Source organism: Mesoplodon bidens (assembly GCF_964165515.1).
Source record: "Mesoplodon bidens genome assembly, chromosome: 5".
In the NCBI taxonomy this organism is placed as follows: domain Eukaryota; kingdom Metazoa; phylum Chordata; class Mammalia; order Artiodactyla; family Ziphiidae; genus Mesoplodon; species Mesoplodon bidens.
In genome coordinates, this window is record NC_138161.1 from 83044691 (window position 1) to 83065398 (window position 20708).

Sequence of the window (20708 nt, forward strand, 5' to 3'; positions counted from 1 at the left end):
TTTTTAGTTTAATAATAATATATTTGGTCACAATTTTTATCTGCTCCAAGAATTTTTTTTTCATAGTGAGTGTTTTTTGTCCATCCTTTATTTTCCTGATTTTTTTTTCTTTTGATTCTAGCATTTTCCTGTAAATCCTGTGCTGGTTTTGATCTTGAGTGGCCTTGGCCTGCATTGGCTTGAAGCAGGATGTTGGTTCCCAGCCAGAGATTGAAGTCAGGACATGGCACTAGACTACTGGCTAGTGACAAGTCCCTGGCCCTGTGTCTTTGTAAAAATGAATTCCCACAAAGACAGAAAGTAGTGAAACAAGTAAAGTGTTTATTAGGAGAAAAAAGAGTACGTGTCAATAAGCACACAGGGGTGAGCTTAGAGAGAGGTCTTGCCCTCATGGTAGTTTGAATCACTTATATGGGACATTTCTTCTGGCCAATCATCTTGCTTTGCCTGGTTCTGAGTCCGTATTTAGTATATCTCATGGTCCTTCCCTGTGTGCCTGCACATCTCTTAGCCCAGATGGATTATAATGAAAAGGCTTATGGGTAGGCTGACATCACTGTCCACAGGAGACAAGCTCCAGCTGCTCATCCTGGGGCCCATCTATCTCCTGCCTCAGTTTCATAATTTCAGTGTGTTCAGTTTTGGGACTAAGAATTTGCAGAAATTTTGCATGAGGCAAGAATTTTTCTTAGAACTTACTGAAATAGGTCATTATTTCCTTAGTTTATTACTGAAAAATATTATCATATTTAAAATACATTTTGATATTTAATTATGGCATCTACAATCTCTTAGCTTAGTGGTCCCTATTTGTTCATCTTGAGTGTTATTTTTTAAATTAATTAATTTATTTTTGGCTGGGTTGGGTCTTCGTTGCTGCGTGCAGGCTTTCTCTAGTTGCGGTGAGCAGGGGTTACTCTTCATTGTAGTGTGCAGGCCTCTCATTGCTGTGGCTTCTCTTGTTGTGGAGCATGGGCTCTAGGCATGCAGGCTTCAGTAGTTGTGGCACGTGGGCTAGTAGTTGTGGCTCACAGGCTCTAGAGTGCAGACTCAGTAGTTGTGGTGCACGGGCTTAGTTCCTCCACAGTATGTGGGATCTTCCTGGACCAGGGCTTGAACCCGTGTCCCCTGCATTGGAAGGTGGATTCTTAACCACTGTGCCACCAGGGAAGCCCTTGAGTGCTATTTTAAAACAATAAAAAGAAGAAGCATTTGGTGAATTTACTATGCCTGAGCCGCGAGTTGATTTATTCCATCTCAGGGTTACCAGCACCATGTCTCTTGACTTAATCGAAAAAAAAAAAAAATCTCAGTGAAAAATGAAGGAGTCTTTAAATGTTGCTGAACATATAGGCATACTATATAAGGTATATCTGACAGTTATTGAGCTTCTATTACAACAAAAATAAAATTAATGGTGGAAGTGCTACTCAAAATGAAAACTAGTGCTGTGATCCAGTAAAAATAGTTTTACAGTTCTTGTGACTATTATTTGAAACATTTTCAGTAGTCTTTTCTACAGAAAAATGAATACCAATAGTGTGATCATCAGTTGATATCACTATAGCTGAGTTATTTGCTCTTGAGTGATATATCTCTTTGAGTTTCTGATGTAAGATTTCTGACACACTGATTTACAGGTTTTGAGGATGTAGTTTTTTTTTTTTCCTCTTCTTTTTCCAGCATAGGAATTTCTGCACAAATGTCACACATAATTCCAACCTATACCCCTTTACTTTTTTAGTATTAAAAAAAATCTTTAAAAATTCAGGTCAGCAGCATTTAGACTAACATTTTAACTAATCATATTTCTAGTACTGAAGACTGAGCCAGACAAAGACCAAACGGACCTCTGAAGGGGAATATTGGTGTATCCCATTACCAAGCAAGGCTGAAAAAATGTAAAATAAAGCCAACAGGAAAAATGAAGAATAAACTGAAATAGGACATTGCTAAGGCAGTTTTCTGTCTATCACACCTATCTTGGAGTGGAATCCAGATAAATATCCCTTCCGTGGAAGGGCCCTCCACTAGAATTACCTCTTAGAACCTACCAGATATTGGATTTCCCCACTGATAAATTAAAATTATATTAAATATAATCTTTCTTCTCTTCCTTTGCCTGTATCTGGAGAACTAGACCAGAAACCCCCACCTATTTCTGCCAAAATTTATTTCAACATTTATATCACATAACACTGTGTTAGACCTATGGAAAGTTAATTCATCTGAAAGGATGAATTATCTTTCCATAAGTAAAGCTAGCCTGCTTTTGAAATTCTGCTAGTGCAGAAATAAAAGAAAATTTTAGAGTATTTATAAACATATAAAATTTATTTTTGAAAGATCAAAGGAATAGTTATACTTATGCAATTGCAACAATGAATTATAAAGAGAGTATAAGTTGAAATAAGAAAAACTATATGAGATGCAAAAAATTATAAAATTTAATAAAAATAATTGTGGTAATAAAAATAATGGATTAGTTACAGAAGACAAATCTGGGAGGAAGAGCAAACACCAGAAGGAAATTTTCCCAAATCAGAGTATTTCTAAGGAAAGGAATAAAGAAAAATTAAAGCGAGAGTAAAGGGGGACAGATTCAGGTAATTTGACTCATGTATAATAGTACTATGGGAGGCGAGAATGGAGCAGACAGAGCAGAAATCACAGAAAGATATACACATGAAAACTTTCACCAAATTAAGATGTATATTAACTGGCAGATTGAAAGTAGCTTTGAAATCCTAGGAAAAATTATGTTAGATAAATAATACTTAGATATATCTTGGTGAAATTTTATTTTATGTATTAGTTTCTTATGGCTGCTGTAATACAGTAAAACAAACTTAATGGTTTAAACAATGGTAATTTATTCTTTCACAGTTCTGGAGATTAGAAATTTTAAATGGGTTTCATTGTGTCAAAACCAAGGTGTCAGCAGGGCCACCTTCCCTCCATAGGCTCCAGGGAAGAATTTGTTCTTTGTCTCTTCTACTTTTGGTGGTCACTGGCATTCCTTGGCTTGTGGCTGCATAACTTTAAACTCTGGCTCTGTGGTTACATTGCCTTCTCTGCTGTGTGTCAAATCTCCCTCTGCCTCTCTCTTATAAGGATACATGTTATTGCATTTACTGCTCACCTAGATAATCCAATATTATCTACTTCTCTCAAGATCTTCAACTTAATCACTTCTACAAAATTATTGTATGCAATATAAGGCAACTGTTACAAGTTCCAAGGATTAGAAAATGGCTGTCTTTTGGGCTTTCATTATTTAGTGTGTGAGATCTAAGTATGTTTGCATGTATGTGGTAATTCTAGCAAGCACCCAAACAAAAGATATAGATTATATGCGTAAAAACAAAACTCTAGTTGCTCATAGACTTTCATTCTGTAGAGAATTCTATGGAGTTGAGAAAAATATTTTTAAATGGTGATATTATAAATTCAATAAAATAATCATTTACTTGTGAGGACACCAAAAGATTTTCTCAACTATAAAAAAACTTGGTTTATTTCTCCTGAGGAAAAAAAATTGTTGAATTACAGATGAATGGGAGATGAATCAAGGTTAGAAACTTAAGGATAGGGAAGTCATTTTATAAAATTGACAGACTTAAACGTCAAATTAAGTCTCAGGGCTGGAGCGCTGGCTTGGCTCAGTCCAGATTAACACACACTCTCTAGGTAATCTTCAGTCCTATGGCTTTATATACTATCTTTAGGCTGGAAACAACTTAATTCATATCTCTAATTTAGACACCTCCCCACTACTCTACTCTCATTTAACAAAGTGTTCTCTTGGTTTCTTTCTTAGAGACCACATAGGCATCTGAAACCTAGCATGCCCTGAACCAAACTCTTGTTTCTCTGTTTAGATCTGTTTCTCTATTTAGACCTACAGCTTTCCCTGTCTCAGAATATGATAAATCCATTTAAGCAGAAAATCTTGTAAAAATCATTATTTACTCCTCTCTATCTTTTGGCAAATCTTGTTGGCTATGGCTTAGAAATATAATAAATATAATACCTATTACTTCTCGACAGGTACTAACTAAGCTCCAGCCATTCTTTTCTCTTGCCTGGAATAATTAAACAGCTTTCTTTGTGCCAATTCTTGCCTTTGTATAGTCTAGCCTCCAAGGAACTAGAGTACTCCTGCTAAAATAAAGGATGATCATGATTATGTTACTCATCTGCTCAAAGACCTGCAATGGTTTCCTATCTGCCCTTCTCCTCACTTCCCACCCCATTTCCTACCACTTTCCTCTATTTCCTTCAGCAGTTTAGGTTTCTTGCCTGTTCCCTAAACACAGTAAGTGAGACGATCTCCCCAGGGCCTTCTCATTTGTTCCCTCTGCCTGAACTTAAGTGGGACAGTGTCCCCAAACATTCCAATACTCAATTTCTTTAGGTAGGATCCAAGCCAGACTCAATTTACTAAAACTGACATGCCTTGGAGGGATAAAGTAATGTGATAAATCAAATACTTTTCATTAAGACATTAGCATAGGATAGTTGGAATTTTTGTTCTTCCAAGGGATAGTGAGTCAAAAAGAGGTTGAAAAGATGATTGAAAGACACCCTAGAAAAAGTTAGAATGTTTTTCAGGCATTGAAAAATATACATGAAAAAGTAGAATTCCATATAGCAGTGCCAACGAATGATCAAGAACCTTAGGTGCTCTGGAATTTGAGGCATTCCTCTGTAGCCTTCAATCTACTCTAAGATAAGAAAATTGCTGCTTCTCTAACTGGCTGTAACATGAGGTGACCTGAGAGGAAAGACATGGTATTCACTCTCTGTCTTTGAAAACTTCAAAAATCTTAAAAGAAGGACTAGTGTTCTGTTAGAATTCTCACTTAATATTTTGCACATGACTTCAAAGAGACAACTCCAAAGGAGATTATTAAAACTTTATCTTTCATGGTTATGTGAAAATGTGAATTCACTTACCAAAGAGAATATTACACACTTACTTGGTTTAAAATTGAAATGTCACAGCAGATGTTAGCATTTGAGTTTTTTGCTCACTTATTACCTTGCACAAAGATAGTAACTTCAAAATTAGCATATTACAATGTTGTAATACAACGATAGCACATTTCAACTAAAGAAAACCAGTAGAATATCTTTAAAGGCAGTGGGGGGGAGGAAGAGTCCTCTTAGACTAAAAATGTCATTTTGTGCCTGGGACCATAGACTAAAGACTCATTTCCACTGATGTGGTGAAAAATAACAACTAATCCAAGTTTTGTTCCTCCTGTGGAAACTGTCTTTAAGAAAAATAATATAAAATTACCTAGAGTGCCTTCAAAGGGGTCCTTCCAAGTAGGATTCCTGAAGTTTAAGCTATTCTTCATGATAATTTTTTTCTGAGAAAATGCTATTTTTTTTGTTCCCAAAGGCCTAACAGCATAATGAAATTTGCATTATAGATGTATATGCAATCTTTTATATCACCAGTGATTCCTAGACCACTCTACAAGAATCTGCATCTAATTTTCTTCTTTTCTTTTTTTTCTTTTGCATTCATGATAAAGAAAAGGAAAGAGGAGAGGAAAGAAGAGAAAAAAAGAAAAAAACACCCTACACGTAAAATGGGAGAATCCATTCGTTTACAGCCATTCTATCAGGAAAAGAGTATGCCCATGGAAATTTAAATTTGATGTGGAAGAGAAGAAAAAAAATACTATGGCACATTAAGAAATGTTAAAAATGAAAAATTCTAAAAACTTGAGATTAACACGAGAATGAAAATTACCATCTGCTTAAAGTGTAAAAGATATTAGAAAAAATTACTAAAAAATAGATAGTCAACACCTCATAAATTCAAGTTTTACTGCCCTCTTCACTAGGGAATCACTCTTTCAAAGGGATATCTGCTGCAAGAAAACATTTGTATTTTCCTGATATGATATTGATAGTAGAATATTAATATAAATGTGAATGTGCCCTAGGCACTTTAAGAAGTGTTGAATTTTGGTTTAGGCTGTGAAAGTAAATATTGCACTGAACAAAGTTCAACAGTCAAGAAGGACTTTATATAAGACTACTGCAATAGGGGAGAGAGAGTGAACTCAACTCCCCTGAAATAAAAGATGTGAATGTTTCTAAGTGTTGAGGTGAGCTAGTGAAAAAGTACTGGAGGACTTTGGGGGAAGGTTGACCAGTGAGCTGTGTCGAGCTTGTAGAGTTATCCTACAGTTTGAAATGTCTTCTCCTGGGATTAAGCCATCTGTGGCTGGTAACTGGCTCCCAAAGTAGTTAGGCTCCTACCTTCCCATCGAGACTGAGAGATGGAGACACTATCTCTTATAATATTTAATTTCAAAGTAATATTTAATTTCAAAGTAATAGATCCTTGAGAAAGACATTTCCTGGGTAGTAAAACTGGCAAGAGGTCAAGAGGTTGGGAGATTTATATACATTTCAAAGGGACAGAGAAAGAATTTACAATTGCAATATTTCTGAAGCAAATTCTCTAAGAACTGGAGGTCAGAGGCCCACAACTGGGAAGAAATCTGTCTAAAAGTTAGTCAAGCTGAGGGGAACAGTAAGGCTATCTTGGTCAAGGCAATGGCTTTGAATTTATATTCCAGGTTGTATTAGGTATACTAATAACCCTCCCTTTGGTTAAAATTGAGAGTGGCTAACCTAGATAGATGATAGATAGACAGATGATGATGATAGATAGATAGATAGATAGATGATAGATCATTCTCTTCATATATTCACTTCAATGATTATAGAATGCTTAACACTGTTACATACACTTTTATAGTTTATTATCCAGATACTTCTTTGATAAGTTTCCCCCCCTTTTCTCCCTGAACCATTGAAGGAAATCAAAAACAATTGAAACAGAATGGAAGGCCTCACTTCAGAAAAACAAGGTAATACAGTAATTACCTCAAGCAAAAGACTTCTGCAAATTCTTCTGAGGAGAAAAAAAAACCTCTTAGTACTCACCTACCTAGTTTAATAATCATTAAGTAATTAATCCCTAACAACATCTTTTTTTGAGCCTGGCAAGAATGATTATTTATCCATATTTTTGAGAGTGCACAAGACAGTCAATACTCTTTACATGAAAAGTGCAATGGAAAACAGGAATTAAAGTTCTGATTCCTTATCTTGAATCTGAATTACTATTATTAACTATTGTAAAGTGAAAAAATTCTGGTTTCTCTCAAACCAAATGATGAACTTCTGTAATAACTGCAGCTACATAAAACACTGTAAAATATTGTATGTATTTTATGTACTCTTTCTAATTTTTCAAACATACCTCTTAAAGCATATATTTATGGTAAAAATGACATCCTGAAAAGATAACTTTCTGGTGTGGAGGTCATAGAAAAAAAGTGTGCATGCCAAATTTATTTTACACGTTCAGTAATATCTGTTACAGTTCCTTGTTCAGAGAAAAACAATTAGGTCCTCAGATATCAATATCAAGTACATTTCTTTCTCATGCCAAACTGCAAGTTTTATAGATATCTGCTTGTGAGTAAAAAATGGTATGAATATTCCCCCACTTGCTGAAATTAGAATCACCTGGGAAACTTAAAAATACTGATGTCTAGGTTCTACTCCTAGAGATTCTAATGTGTAGTCAAGGTTGAAAGTTAAGAATCACTGAGTTAAATACCCAAACACCAATGTGAAATTATCTACTATACAGATCTGCAATTCCCTTTCTCATCACCTCTTCTGCCCTGAAATTCTCAAGTATTTAGGATGGCCCATTTGATGGTTCTCCTCCTCCTCCACCCTTGCCCCAAACCTTTTTCTTCTACTTATTTAATGCTTCTTCCTGGCTCTCTGAGGATTCACAGTGCAATTTTCCTGCTACACAGAGGAACTGAACTTGGCTGTATCTCATCCTCCCATCCATTCACTCAATCAGCAAGCACCTACACAGTGTGATGGCATTTTGCAAGTAGTTCCCAGCTGAGAATCTAGAGATGAATCTCACAATATAAAGGCACTGACAATTAATTGCCTTGGAAATTTGTTTTTTTTTTCACTTTTCAGAGTAACCATAAAGGATTAAATCAGGCCAAGAAAATGGGCAATGTCTGGAGAAGAAAACAGCCTTTTATTTTTGTGAGATAAATGAGTTTTTGTGTTGTGTGTGCATGGTTATTTGTGTTAACATTCACTTCTAAAATCACTTGTCACTCCTACTGTTTTATTATCATCTCATCAATTGATAACTCTAATGATGAGATTTCAGACCAGGGATAAGACAGAGTAAAGCAAAATAAACTCATGGATAAAAGCTTCAGAGTAAGTCAAGAGGTGTTCTAGTTAAAATTCAAGAATGAAGCAATTGGTTGTCCAAGATAGGACAAAGTGGTCCATGGGATCTTTTCATATGACTGGATTTGTCATATGAAGGAAGTTACAGGTATTCTACAAACATTAGTTATGTTTTCCTCATTATTGCTCTCATTAAGAGAACTTTTAAAGAGTCTTTAATGCTGTTGAACAGGCATCATCTAGTTATTTCATATGTAAGAGGGTTCTACATAAAAAGGAGGCTCAAGTGATTCAGAAAACATAATAGATCCTACAAGAATGGTACCTGAAATGAAGATGGTGGTGTAGAATGGAAAGCCAGATAATTTGTCTATCCTCTGTGTGATTTTTTTCTTCATCTCAGGATGAGGGAATAAATATAAAGCGAAATGTCCATTTACAGCAGCACTGAAATGAACTAACTTGGCTTGTATAACAACTCTTTTTAATCAGCTGAATTTTATAAAATGCCCTGATCTTTGAGTGACAATATGATGAGGATGGCAGACCTATATTGGATCTAACTATAGACATACTTATGACCAATGAATAATGAGACTGCATTAACCAACAATCTACAGACCAATAGACTCACTTTATCCTATCCTGAGTGCTAGTTTTCAATGCTTAATTAGCATAATCAACAGTATTGCCCTTTCCTGGGATTTAAAATCCCCTGACTTCTCCCCTTTAGTGAAAGACAATGAATTTATTCATGGGATGTGTTCTCTTGCCATTCAAGTTAGCAAATGCAACTTTGTAATTTTTTAAATTATTAAAACAATATAGTTTGCAGAAAGTGTAATCATTTCTTTTTTGGAATTGAACAATTTCTCTACTAAAATCCTGACATTTCTGGGTCCAGCCAAGGGTTCCCTTATTCCAGATGATACATGACTTCTGAAATTGTTCATTTAGACTTCTGCTCATCCACATTTTTTAATTTTTGAGTTACCGGAAGAGTAATTTACATGTGGGTATGTTTGAGGAGAGTTGGAGAGTGGGGAGGTGAGGAAAAAAAGAGTTGAAAGAATGTGGAATATAATTTGAGGACTCCAAGCTTACATATTTTTAAAAATACAAAATATAAATAATTATATTCTTTTACATTTTGTCTCTTGGTAGTAACATTTTGTTTCTATCATAAGGTGTTTCCAAGGGACCAAGTCTGTTATTTTAAGATTTTTTAAAATAAATAAATTATCTTGCCTTTATATAAAAAAATCAAAGCAGCCAATTATTTTCTGTTTGCTTTAATATATCATATTAACATTAAATGCATAAATTAATTAAAGGAAGTAATATTGTAAATTATAGTATCTAATGTTTCAAGACCTTATCCATTTTTAAAAGATACCTTTTATGAGTAGTATTAAAAATAAAGTTGAGACTGGAAAAAGAACACAGATACTTCTTAGGGAAAAAAAAAAACATCTTAAAGTTATTCAGGAAAGAGAGAGTTTAAAGCTGCAAATTGTTTTAATATGCATATAATTAATTGTGAAACTTTATAATTAATGTTAAATTTAATTAAACTTGTTCTAGCCGTTTGGGTTTTGAAATGCTAGGTACAATACTAAGTGAAAGATGTGAGAAATCAATACTATTCTTCTGGCATTTTTGTTTCAGCTATATAATAGCTTTCTTACCAGGTGTGTAAGAGAGACACAGATACTTTTGCCTTGATCTACAGGAAGAAGAATGTTCTATAAAGGGTAAATCTATTAATTAGAGACCTGCACAGCTTTCTTTCCTGCTAGTGTAGTCATTAAATTGATTTTTCCAGTCCATCATGTAATTGTTCCACCGATGGAATCCTGCTTTCCATTCTCGTTCTGCTTCATCAATATTTCCTGTAAAACATGGAATGAGCTGTATTAATCTAAATTTTAATCATTGTTTACGTTCATTGAAAAATAATTTTGATTTCAGATGCTGTTTTCTCCAAGTACACCGTACAGCGAAGTTTTTTGTTTGTTTGTTTGTTTTTGTGATACGTGAGCCTCTCCCGTTGTGGAGCACAGGCTCCAGACGTGCAGGCTCAGCAGCCGTGGCTCACGGGTCCAGCTGCTCTGCGGCATATGGGATCTTCCCGGACCGGGGCACAAACCCGTGTTCCCTGCATCGGCAGGCAGACTCTCAACCACTGCGCTATCAGGGAAGCTTACAGTGATGTTTTATTCATTATTTATTATCAACTTCTCTCACTACCTGAAAAGATTTCAATATATATGTAAAAAATATATATAACATAAATGCAAAAAAATCAGTTCATGTACTATGTCAAATTATGTTACATTACATATATTTGCTTTAGTTTCTGAGAAGATGTATAAATATTATTCTTCTCTTGACTCTCCTAGGCATAGCAAAAATCTAATTTAATGCATCTCATTTACATATATAATTATATAGTGGAGTATTATTTCTGATAAAAATGTCTATATATGAATATTTATTAATGCATAAGGAGAACTTTGTAATTGGCATTCTGTATAGATTCTACACTCATCATATATCAATATATTTTTATTCCAAACAATTCCTGGTCATTGAAAGCAACTTACTGAAACTATTGTACTATATGATAGAAGTTTATTAATTGCTTTGCAAATTAGAAGGATGATTAAGAAAATCTTCAGCAATTTGCAAAGTATATGTATGTGTCAGGGGAAAGGAGTTTTTATACCAGAAATAATATGAGGCAATGAATTGAAAAGGGTTTATGTACTACAAAAACCTTGAAATCTTGATTTATTTGAAAGTGTATTATATTAAAGAATAAAGTTTGTGAACAATAGAAACTCTTAAATTACAAACTCTTAAAACCATATATTTATGTTCCTAATATAAATTGATATAATAAAGCTAGAAGATAGTTTATTTAAATCTATAGGTATTTTATACATTTGTAGTTCTTTCACTTTTTAAACTTTTAGGATGCTGAGCTATAGTCATTGAATTAAAAACCAAATTTTAAGTGATTTCAACTATTGTGAAAATAAGAACTGACAATTTTTTAATGTATACTTTTCAGTTAGGAATTTTCTAAAATTATAACTTTGTAGGATGTTAATTTGGAGAAGAAAGTTCATGTGATCGCATACTACATTATAAAGTATATGAAAAACTGCCTTAACTCATGTTATCACAATGGAGCACATTCAGTGATTTGTTTTTAATTTATACAAAAATCAAAATATTTAAAACATTTGTACAGCCATTAAGAGATCCCCTGTAATTTAAGATATATTTAGGTCTCAAATGTTTACAATGCTTGGACATTAGATAAATATTTAAGAATTTATACAAAAATGTCCTATTTTTATGTAAAATGCCTTTTAAAAGTCAATGGCTATAATTTTTTGTGAATAAAAGAATTTTTCTAAAGAGTCAAAACCATTAAATGTGGAAGAAAGATGATATCATACCAAATGATCCACTTTTATGTTCTTTTTTTATGATAATTAAATGCTGTTTTAAATGTTAGTTATACAAAATAAGGACTCAATTCTGAAGAAAACAAAATTTTTAATATAACAAATAAATGACTGGTAATTTAGCATTTAGACCATGAATTTGAATATTTAGAGAAAAGATCTTATATCTGATTTTCATTTCCTCTTCATGGAATGATACCAAATCCATTGATTCATATAAATATAAATTTATTTCCTTATGTGTCATAATCAAATATCTATACAATTTAGTTATTAAAATAGTTTACTTTTTAGTGCACAAATGCTCTGTAAACCTGAGTACATTTTTACTTTAGAAGTACTGGACGTTGATTGAGACAATAAAGTTCAAAACATTTAATTATTTTCTAACAGTATCCAAAGGAACTGAATATACCATAAAAAAAAGACAATAAAAAACCTGAGTCTTTTGTCATAAGTCAAAATCAAAATTAGAAGTTTTTCTCCTCCCCCTCCTTCTTTTCTTTCTCCAAAACTGGAACACTACTTAAGTGGCTATAGATTTGTCATCATTGGTTAGATGTAGATCTATTTGTTTTGCTGTTAACAGGGTGCTGCAGTGTGAAATAAAGAAAAGAATATCAGTATAGGCTTTGGAGTGACATGGGTTGAAATTCCAGCTTGATCAATTATGATATTAGTGACATAAAAAAAATTCTTAACTTTTCAAATTAGTTTTCCAAATGTAAATGGAGTTGGTAATCCCTATTTTGCAGTGTTGCCATGAAGGATAAATGATATGGTGTTTACATTGTGAAATCAAGCTATATGCATCTATGGGGAGATCTGGAAATGAAATTACTGCCCTTGTTATAAAAATGTATTCCAAACTTTGCTCTTTATTGATTCAGTGCACAACTAGATCAATACCAGCAGTTCATAAACATATTGACACAACTTTTTCAGGACTTCTGTGACCTTTGTTTTGTCCACATTGTGTCTCATTTGGCGGAAAATTAGTCTCTCTTCCCTACAAAAAGAGGGATAATAATGAAACTGTTTTTTTGTCTTGTCAATTAAAAAAGGGTGAGCAACATTTCACCAGAGCTGAGTATATTTAGCCAAGTCTGAGGAGTTAGGACAGAACATAAGAGAGGTGAGTCAACCCCAAATAGTTATTGGAGATGAAGTTAGAAGACATTACATTGTGGTGCTGAACATTTTGATTAAAAAATAACATATATCCTGTACTTTGAGAGGTCATTAAAAATATCTTCTGTCCTCTTTACTTGTTTATTTTCCTGTTTGTCAACCAATTATTAAAATTGCAAAGGAATTCATAACTATTTATGGAGTAGATCACAAACTTACTAGTTGTCCTTTTATAACTTGGGGTGTATGGTGAGACAGTAGAGTGAACTACGATAAACTCAGACTGGGCTTTCTGAAGACTTCATGTACTTTTACAGTGAAACAAATAGATCATTTAATTTGATTATCAAGTTACCCAAAGCTTTTGTTTATTTGTTCATTTTGTTTTGCTTTTAACAAAGAATGGAAAATTCAAATATGAAATCAGCAAAACTAGCTTGATTTTTTTTCTTCAAACCACCTTTGCACTATCTCATTTTTGTTTGCCATTCTTGCTAAATGATTAGCAAATAGCAGTATATGAGGGTCCAAAGTGACCAATCCAATCAGCTCTTAAATTTATATGTGGTCTTCTTTTGTTGTAGCAAGCAACAACTAAAGAACACTTTGGTTCGTGATTTATTCAACACTTTGATTCATGATGTATTCAAAGGTTAAAGGAGGAACCACTGGATCGGATACTTTTTTTTTACTGGGAAGATGTGAAGGTTAAATATTTTTTCCTTTAAATAAATTTACTTTCTCAATTTTAATGAAAAATATTGACATTTTATTGACATTGAATGCCTCATTTCTCTACTTCCTTTTCTTTTTTCAAATGATTATGAGATATTGTGGAGTTATATTCTTAGTGAAAAATCTGAATTTGATAACAGTTGAAACAAATATTGTATTTTATTTCCTGCAGATATATGCAATAATAGCCTAGGTGTGTGCTGAAATATAGTCTGAAAGTTAAGTGCTAGAATTTGTGTGTTTAAACAAGTCTTAAGGATCATTTTATTTGAGAATGTTTATTGCTCAGATGTAAATAAACAACTGCTCAAATGGTACTTATAAGGTCTATTGGGCTTCCATTGTGAGTGAGGTAAACATTTCTTTTAAGAAATCCAGTCTCTAGTTATTTTTTGAAATTTTCCTTTACTTGTAAAGTTATCTTTTTTTTAAAAAAAGTGATATTTCCATAAAAACTTCAGCCAAGGTCATCTGAATAACTCCAATTTTCAGAACATTGAAAATTAAAATGTTTGAAGTTTTGTGACTTGAAAAATATAAGGTATGGTAAGAACTTTTTTTTTTTTTTTGCCGTACACGGGCCTCTCATTGTTGTGGCCTCTCCTGTTGCGAAGCACAGGCTCCGGATGCACAGGCTCAGCAGCCATGGCTCATGTGCCCAGCCGCTCCGCGGCATGTGGGATCTTCCCGGACTGGGGCATGAACCTGTGTCCCCTGCATTGGCAGGCAGACTCTCAACCACTGCACCACCAGGGAAGCCCAGAACATATTTTCTTAATCTTTTAGTCCCTTTATATCATTTGTTTATAAAACCTAAAAACATGGCATTTCAAACTGGTTCTGTTTAAATGTAAACATTTTTGTTATTAATGAATACATTGTTGATGTTATAACAATTATATCATGCATTTACTTTAAATTTTATTAAATATATTTCATATAACTCCTTTGGGGGAATTATCTGAAAAAATAGTGCTAAAATATGAAATTATGTTTTCAAGACACACTGGAAGTATCCCGGAGCAAGGTATGGTATTTCCATACAGCTCAGTGTTGCTTACGCTAGAAAGTTGTTCAGCCTTGTGTAGGATGGAGCAGAATCTAGCCAAAAATTTAGGAGTTTGTTTATTCAACCTGCTTTATAGTAGTTGAGTATTTAGAGATAGAGATTTTGAAGTACATTTTCAAAAATTGCTGATATTGAAATTTTATTTTACCAACAAATACATCACAGTAGACCATATTTGCTTGAAGAAGAATGACTCAGTTTGATTTATAATAAATTAGTCATTTAAAATTTGCCCTTACCCCACCTTATTTCCCTTCAAATTATGACCCTTTCATTTAAAAATATTTTAAGTAACGATTGAGAATATGTAGTCTGTGATTTGTTAAATGGTACCTCTTCTGGTCTCTAGGCAGATTAGATGCATTACCTCATTACTATTCACACCCAGAGGACACAAGGGCAGCACTGTAGTTCTGCCAAGGGATACAGAATCCCATCTCTGATATATATTGTGCCACAGAGCATTTAATGATACACAGAGAACTGGTCTATCAGTAATGTTTCCCAAACAGATGAGTCCATAATTATAATTTTGGTGAGTAAAATCTGAGAATCAAAAGGCACATTAAACAATCCAATACAACTCTGAGATGTCCATATTTGCCTGAAACTAACCCCTAACTGCTCTAAAGAAGAAACTAAAAACATCTACTGTATTGTGATATCTAGTATGTAGCCTGAAAATTGCGGAATGTTCTGATGAACAGAATGGTAAAGTATAAAGGAAGTAGTTAGCAATGTGTCTGGTGATTGAAAGTCAGTTACTTTTATTGAAAATAGACCTGAGGAGCCACATCAGTTATAAATAGCTGACATAAAAAAAAAGGCATTGAATTGTATATGTATGTCATTTTTCTCACAGAAAATGTGATCATTCATGTTGATCATTCAAGTTTAGCCAAATATCTTCTTTCCAATGAATTCTGAAATAGTAGGATAATCTGAACAATTTTCCTAGTATTTCCTTATACAAATCTAAGTAATCACTTCCTGAAGAGTAGTTAACTAAATTACTACTTTTTTATTGTATTATATAATGTATGTAGGTGGTCTTAAATATCTCCAAGCTTAGAATATTTAGAAATATTTGGATTGTGTTTTTAAATACGTAAATTTTAGAGATTTTTCCCCCTTAGAAATCAAGGGTTCTACTATTTATCACTATTTTTTTCTTATGAGTTATCTATTCTATACATATTAGTGTATATATGTCAATCCCAGCCTCCCAATTCATCCCACCACTACCACCACCCCTGTCACTTTCCCCCCATACGTTTGTTCTCTACATCTGTATCGCTAAATTTGTATTGCCTCTTTTTGAGTATAACTATATAAAATAAACAATTATACATTGTTTATTTTATACATTTATTTTTTTCATTTATCCATTAGTTAATTCCACAAACATTGGCTGAATAGCGAGAGTGCCCAATTTTAGTTCCACTACTAGGTTTCATGTTCCTCTAGGGAAACATTCCTAGTTTTGCTTTCTTTATTTAACAGCTAAGGTGCTGCTTACATAGTAAGCCCTCAAAACATATCTAAACTCGATGGAAGAAGGTTGTTAAAATAATGTACACATTGGAATCAATTAATTGTAAAGTCACAGATGAACATTATCACTCTGTCATGAATAGTCTACCTTTTCCCCCTTTTACATAATCCATAAAGAATTATTTAACCAAATACTAAAACAAAACAAAAAACCACACACACCTGTCATTTCCAAGACTTTGGGAAAAAATAGTGTCCAGAATCGGCATTGTTGAGCACGTAGTTTAGTGTATACTTTTGGTGACTCTGTATTCAAGGTTAAATACTTTTGTTCATTGCTTTTGAAGACAGGCCATCTTGTACTATTGTTTTGGGTCCCATTTGGATTTCTAAAAAATTAAAGATAGGTATTATAGTTCTACTGAAATCAATTATATATATATATATATATATATATATATATATATATATATATATAGTTCTCAAAAACCAATAAGAGCTTTTAAAAAGTCAGAAAAATTGTGGATTTGTTTGATGATGTCAAGCATAAATTAACTGGGTTGAATGTTTTCAGCACCTTGAAGCACTATGTTAGTTAAAATTGTAGGAATTAAAATTTAAAGAAGAACTTATTACACACATTTCTGCTTAACATACAGGGAGAAAAATATATTCTATTCTAGAATGCTTATATTTTCTTCACACTTAAACATGTGTTTAAATTTGGGACTGATTACACATTTCCTTAGTATGTAATAACCTCGTTACCCTAGGGAACTGCCCTCAGTCTCATTATTAAGTTGATCTTTCATTCTTATAGATCTGTTCACTGATTAAAAATCTTTCAATAATTCCCCAGTGAGTTAGTTCAATAAAGGTTAGTGAACATGCTGCCACCCACATTTCCAAACTTACTTTCAGGTATTCTCTTCTTGCGCCAACCAACATGAGTTAGGGACAGTTCCTTAGTGATTCCCTCCTCTATTTTACCTCCTGTCTTTGCCTAGCTATTACTTGTGCTTGGAATTCCTTCATTTTCCAACATCAGGAGTCTAGAACCTTCAGATTCTCTTTTTGTGCTGGTGTTTCCCATATCTTTGTGATTTTTAAATTAATAACACTTGACTATTTTTCAGAAATTTATGATTTTGGGTTCTTTTGTACCTTGTAGGACTCAATAATATATTATTGCCTAGGTCACACAAACAGAAACTCAAAGAGTAAACATTCTGGAAGTGACTCTGTCTAGATAGTCACTGGTGATTCTAAAGATTTTTCTTTAATATATTTGTATGCTATTATTATGAGTCAGACCCTGCCTGGGCTCTAGAAACCCAAATAAATATGGAAAACATAGTTTCTCTCAGGGAATTTACAATCAAGGACATCCATGAAAACAAAGAACCAACAATATATGGTAGACTAAATCAAGCATAAACAAAGGGACAAAAAATTGTCAGAAGAGGGAATTACCTAAAGAAATGCAATTTTAGCTGAAGTAAGGAGAAAAAATAAGGAACTGAACCAGAAAGAGAAGTTTGGAGTGCTAGAGAAAGGGAACAGAATTAACATAGTATAAATAATAAGTGTTCTCTTAGTTCAAATAACAATGAAAAAACTAGTTTTCTTGGATTCTAAGATAGACGAGATCCTTTTAGAATTATAGCTTTAGGATATGTGTTATAACAGTAAGATCTGACAGCCTAGGAAAATGGTTTAGACTTTAGCTTGTAGGCATTTACAATTCTTGAGGGATTCTTTGCTAGATGGTTTATTGTGTACATAACATTTTAGAAATATTGACCCAGAGGTGGTATCTAGAATAATCAAGAAACATAGAAATTAGTCACAGATACTTGTATCATAAAAGGAAGACTGAAGTGATAGGGATAAGTAATTCATTCCTTTCTCTTAGATTCGTCTAACTTAAGCAAAGTCATATAAGAAAATCTCCAGTTGAACTTTTCTAAAAGTTTAGCACACAGAATTCTTCATCATTCAAATACCTTCTGTATATTATTAATGGATAAGAAGTTGGGAGTAGTGATAGCAGATACACATTTTTTTTTGGCCAAAAGCCTGTGAACCCCTAGAATTTGGAAAGCAAAGTAGGCAATCATCCAGCTTGGTTAACTAGAGGCAGATTTTGCCAACAAGAACTTGTGTTGAATAAGTACCATAAATTCCTAATTTATCACAGATGCACGAATATTCAACCATGATTCAGGGGCTGTAGAGATAAACAGCTTCTTGATGAACTAGTTGATTTTATGTAGGAGTTGGATGATTTAATAAGAATTTTTAATAACCAGAGCTATTCAAGCTAAGCCAATATCATAACAGGATTGAAACCTCTTGCTTTAGGGTATTATTTGAAAGAGGTCAGGAAGGAAATTTATCCAGATCACAGATGGCACACTTGTCTAGGTGAATTATGTAGTCTTTTTCTTTTCTTTTAAAGCTTTAGAAAGAACAAGTACAGCTGCTGGAGGCTGGATATTAAACCAGGAGAACCATTGGTCTGATTCGGTACAGTAATTCTTATGTTCCTAAATTGCCCACTTTCCTTCTAATTCCATTCTAATTAACTTATGGCACTATTTTAACTGCACATTTATTTCTGGCTTCTGCAAATGGTGACTTAAACAGAGCTGACTTGTACTTGAGTTCAAGAGTGAAACACTCATGGCACTGCCAGTGTTAATTTAACAAACTTTGTTCTATGAAATAACTCATGACATTCCAAATTGTAATTCAGAGATAATAAAATTCCTTTGCCTATGGATGCAGATATAGTTTTCAAAAAGTGATTGAAATAGCTCTTGAAGTGATTAAGCATTTTACTCTATAATTGAAGAAACCTCCAAAGACTCTAAAACTTAAGCAAAGACATAATTCTCTTCCTATTTGTATCAATTAAACACTTTGTGAAATACAGTAGTATAATTCCCACATACAGAATTCTGAAACACTATATAATTTTAATTCCAAAATCATAAGATAAATTTAAACATCTTGACTTTATTATTTTTCAAAAATATTTTCTATTCTGGTTATAAAATAAAGACCTCAAAGTGATAATACTTAACACTTTCCATGAGATAAAGAAATCTCTTCTCTTTTTGTTACCAGGTTCTTTTCCCAATTTGTGGTATACAAAAGTGGTCTAATGGTCATTCATTTCACTTTTCCTCTGATGTAGGATAGAATAAAATTAAGACATGGCTTATTTAACTAAAAAAGCAGATTACCTTTCAAACTGTATTACAGGAAATTATGTGCTTGTCATTGGTATTTGAGCACAGATTTGATCATTCATTTTATGAAGAAATTCTTTAAAAAGACATTAATTTACTCAGGATGCCTGGTATGAAGAAGTAGAATGCACTCAACTTCATGCCTCAAGTTTTCTTTGAATTACAAATTCCAATATTGCCAACTCAATCCTAATACAGGACTTAAGATTCCCTTTAAGAATTCAGGGACAGTTATTTCTCTCTCTCTCTCTCTCTCTTTTTTTTTCTCATTTGAAGAACTTGTCTTTATTTTTATGGGATTTAAGCAAATATCATAATTGTTAAAGGTGTGCTCCATTTGTTTCTTTAGTTTTTTAAAATTTCCCTGGACCACAGACATCATTTGTTCTTTCTTTCTGGCACAGGCAGCTCACTTTACCTGTCATCTATTCAGTCCCTCTAATGTGGTCAAGTGTAGGCACTGACAATTTTATTTATTTATTTATTTTTGGCTGCATTGGGTCTTCGTTTCTGTGCGCGGGCTTTCTCTAGTTATGGTGACCGAGGGTTACTCTTTCTTACAGTGTGTGGGCTTCTCATTGTGGCAGCTTCTCTTGTTATGGAGCTTGGGCTCTAGGCTGGCAGGCTTCAGTAGTTGTGGCACGTGGGTTCTGTAGTTGTGGCTCGTAGAGCAAAGGCTCAGTAGTTTTTGTGCATGGGCTTAGTTGCTCTGCATCATGTGGGATCTTCCCGGACCAGGGCTTGAACCCATGTCCCCTGCATGGGCAGGTAGATTTTTAACCACTGGGTCACCAGGGAAGCCCAGCACTGACATTTTTAGAAGGTGAAACTTCTAACTATATTTTGTGTTTCCAAACAGTTGTCTTTGGGTCTACCTTCTTCTACTTTGAGATGTGTCCTCCAGAGCTAGGGGTTTCCCTGGGGCCGATTGCCGCACCGCAGGTCTAAGACACAGGTGTCCAGTTGGCTTTATGAATGACGAAAGTGGTTTTGATCTCCTCTTTTAGACACCTGTGTCTCTCTCCCAGCTCCAAATCACATGCCGCCTCTGGGAAGCCTGCCCTACTCTCATTTCCCATCCCATGAGGTGACAGCTCCTGGCCTGCTGTAATTCCTAGGAAGTCCTGGGGAAGCAAACACTGTGTCCTTACGTTGGCGTATCCTGGTAACGTAGCCTGACACTTAGGCAGCACAGGCAAGCTCTGCTGTGACGTCAGATAAGGAATTTCTTTCTGTGTGCCTCGGTTTCCTCATCTGGACCCTGAGATGGGG

At 33.9% G+C, this 20708-nt stretch overlaps 1 protein-coding gene across 1 annotated transcript in view; it reads right to left on the minus strand.

Annotated features, from left to right (window-relative positions):
- Positions 1-9555: 9555 nt before the first annotated feature.
- Positions 9556-20708, minus strand: part of BCHE (butyrylcholinesterase) — a gene marked incomplete at its 5' end in the record, with an annotated part of 74830 nt that continues 63677 nt past the window's right edge. Inside the window, 2 exons of the mRNA XM_081234671.1 lie at positions 9556-10163; positions 16402-16568. Coding sequence (XP_081090797.1) covers positions 10039-10163; positions 16402-16568 — 292 coding nt within the window. The 3' untranslated portion in view covers positions 9556-10038. The remainder of the gene's footprint in view (positions 10164-16401; positions 16569-20708) is intronic.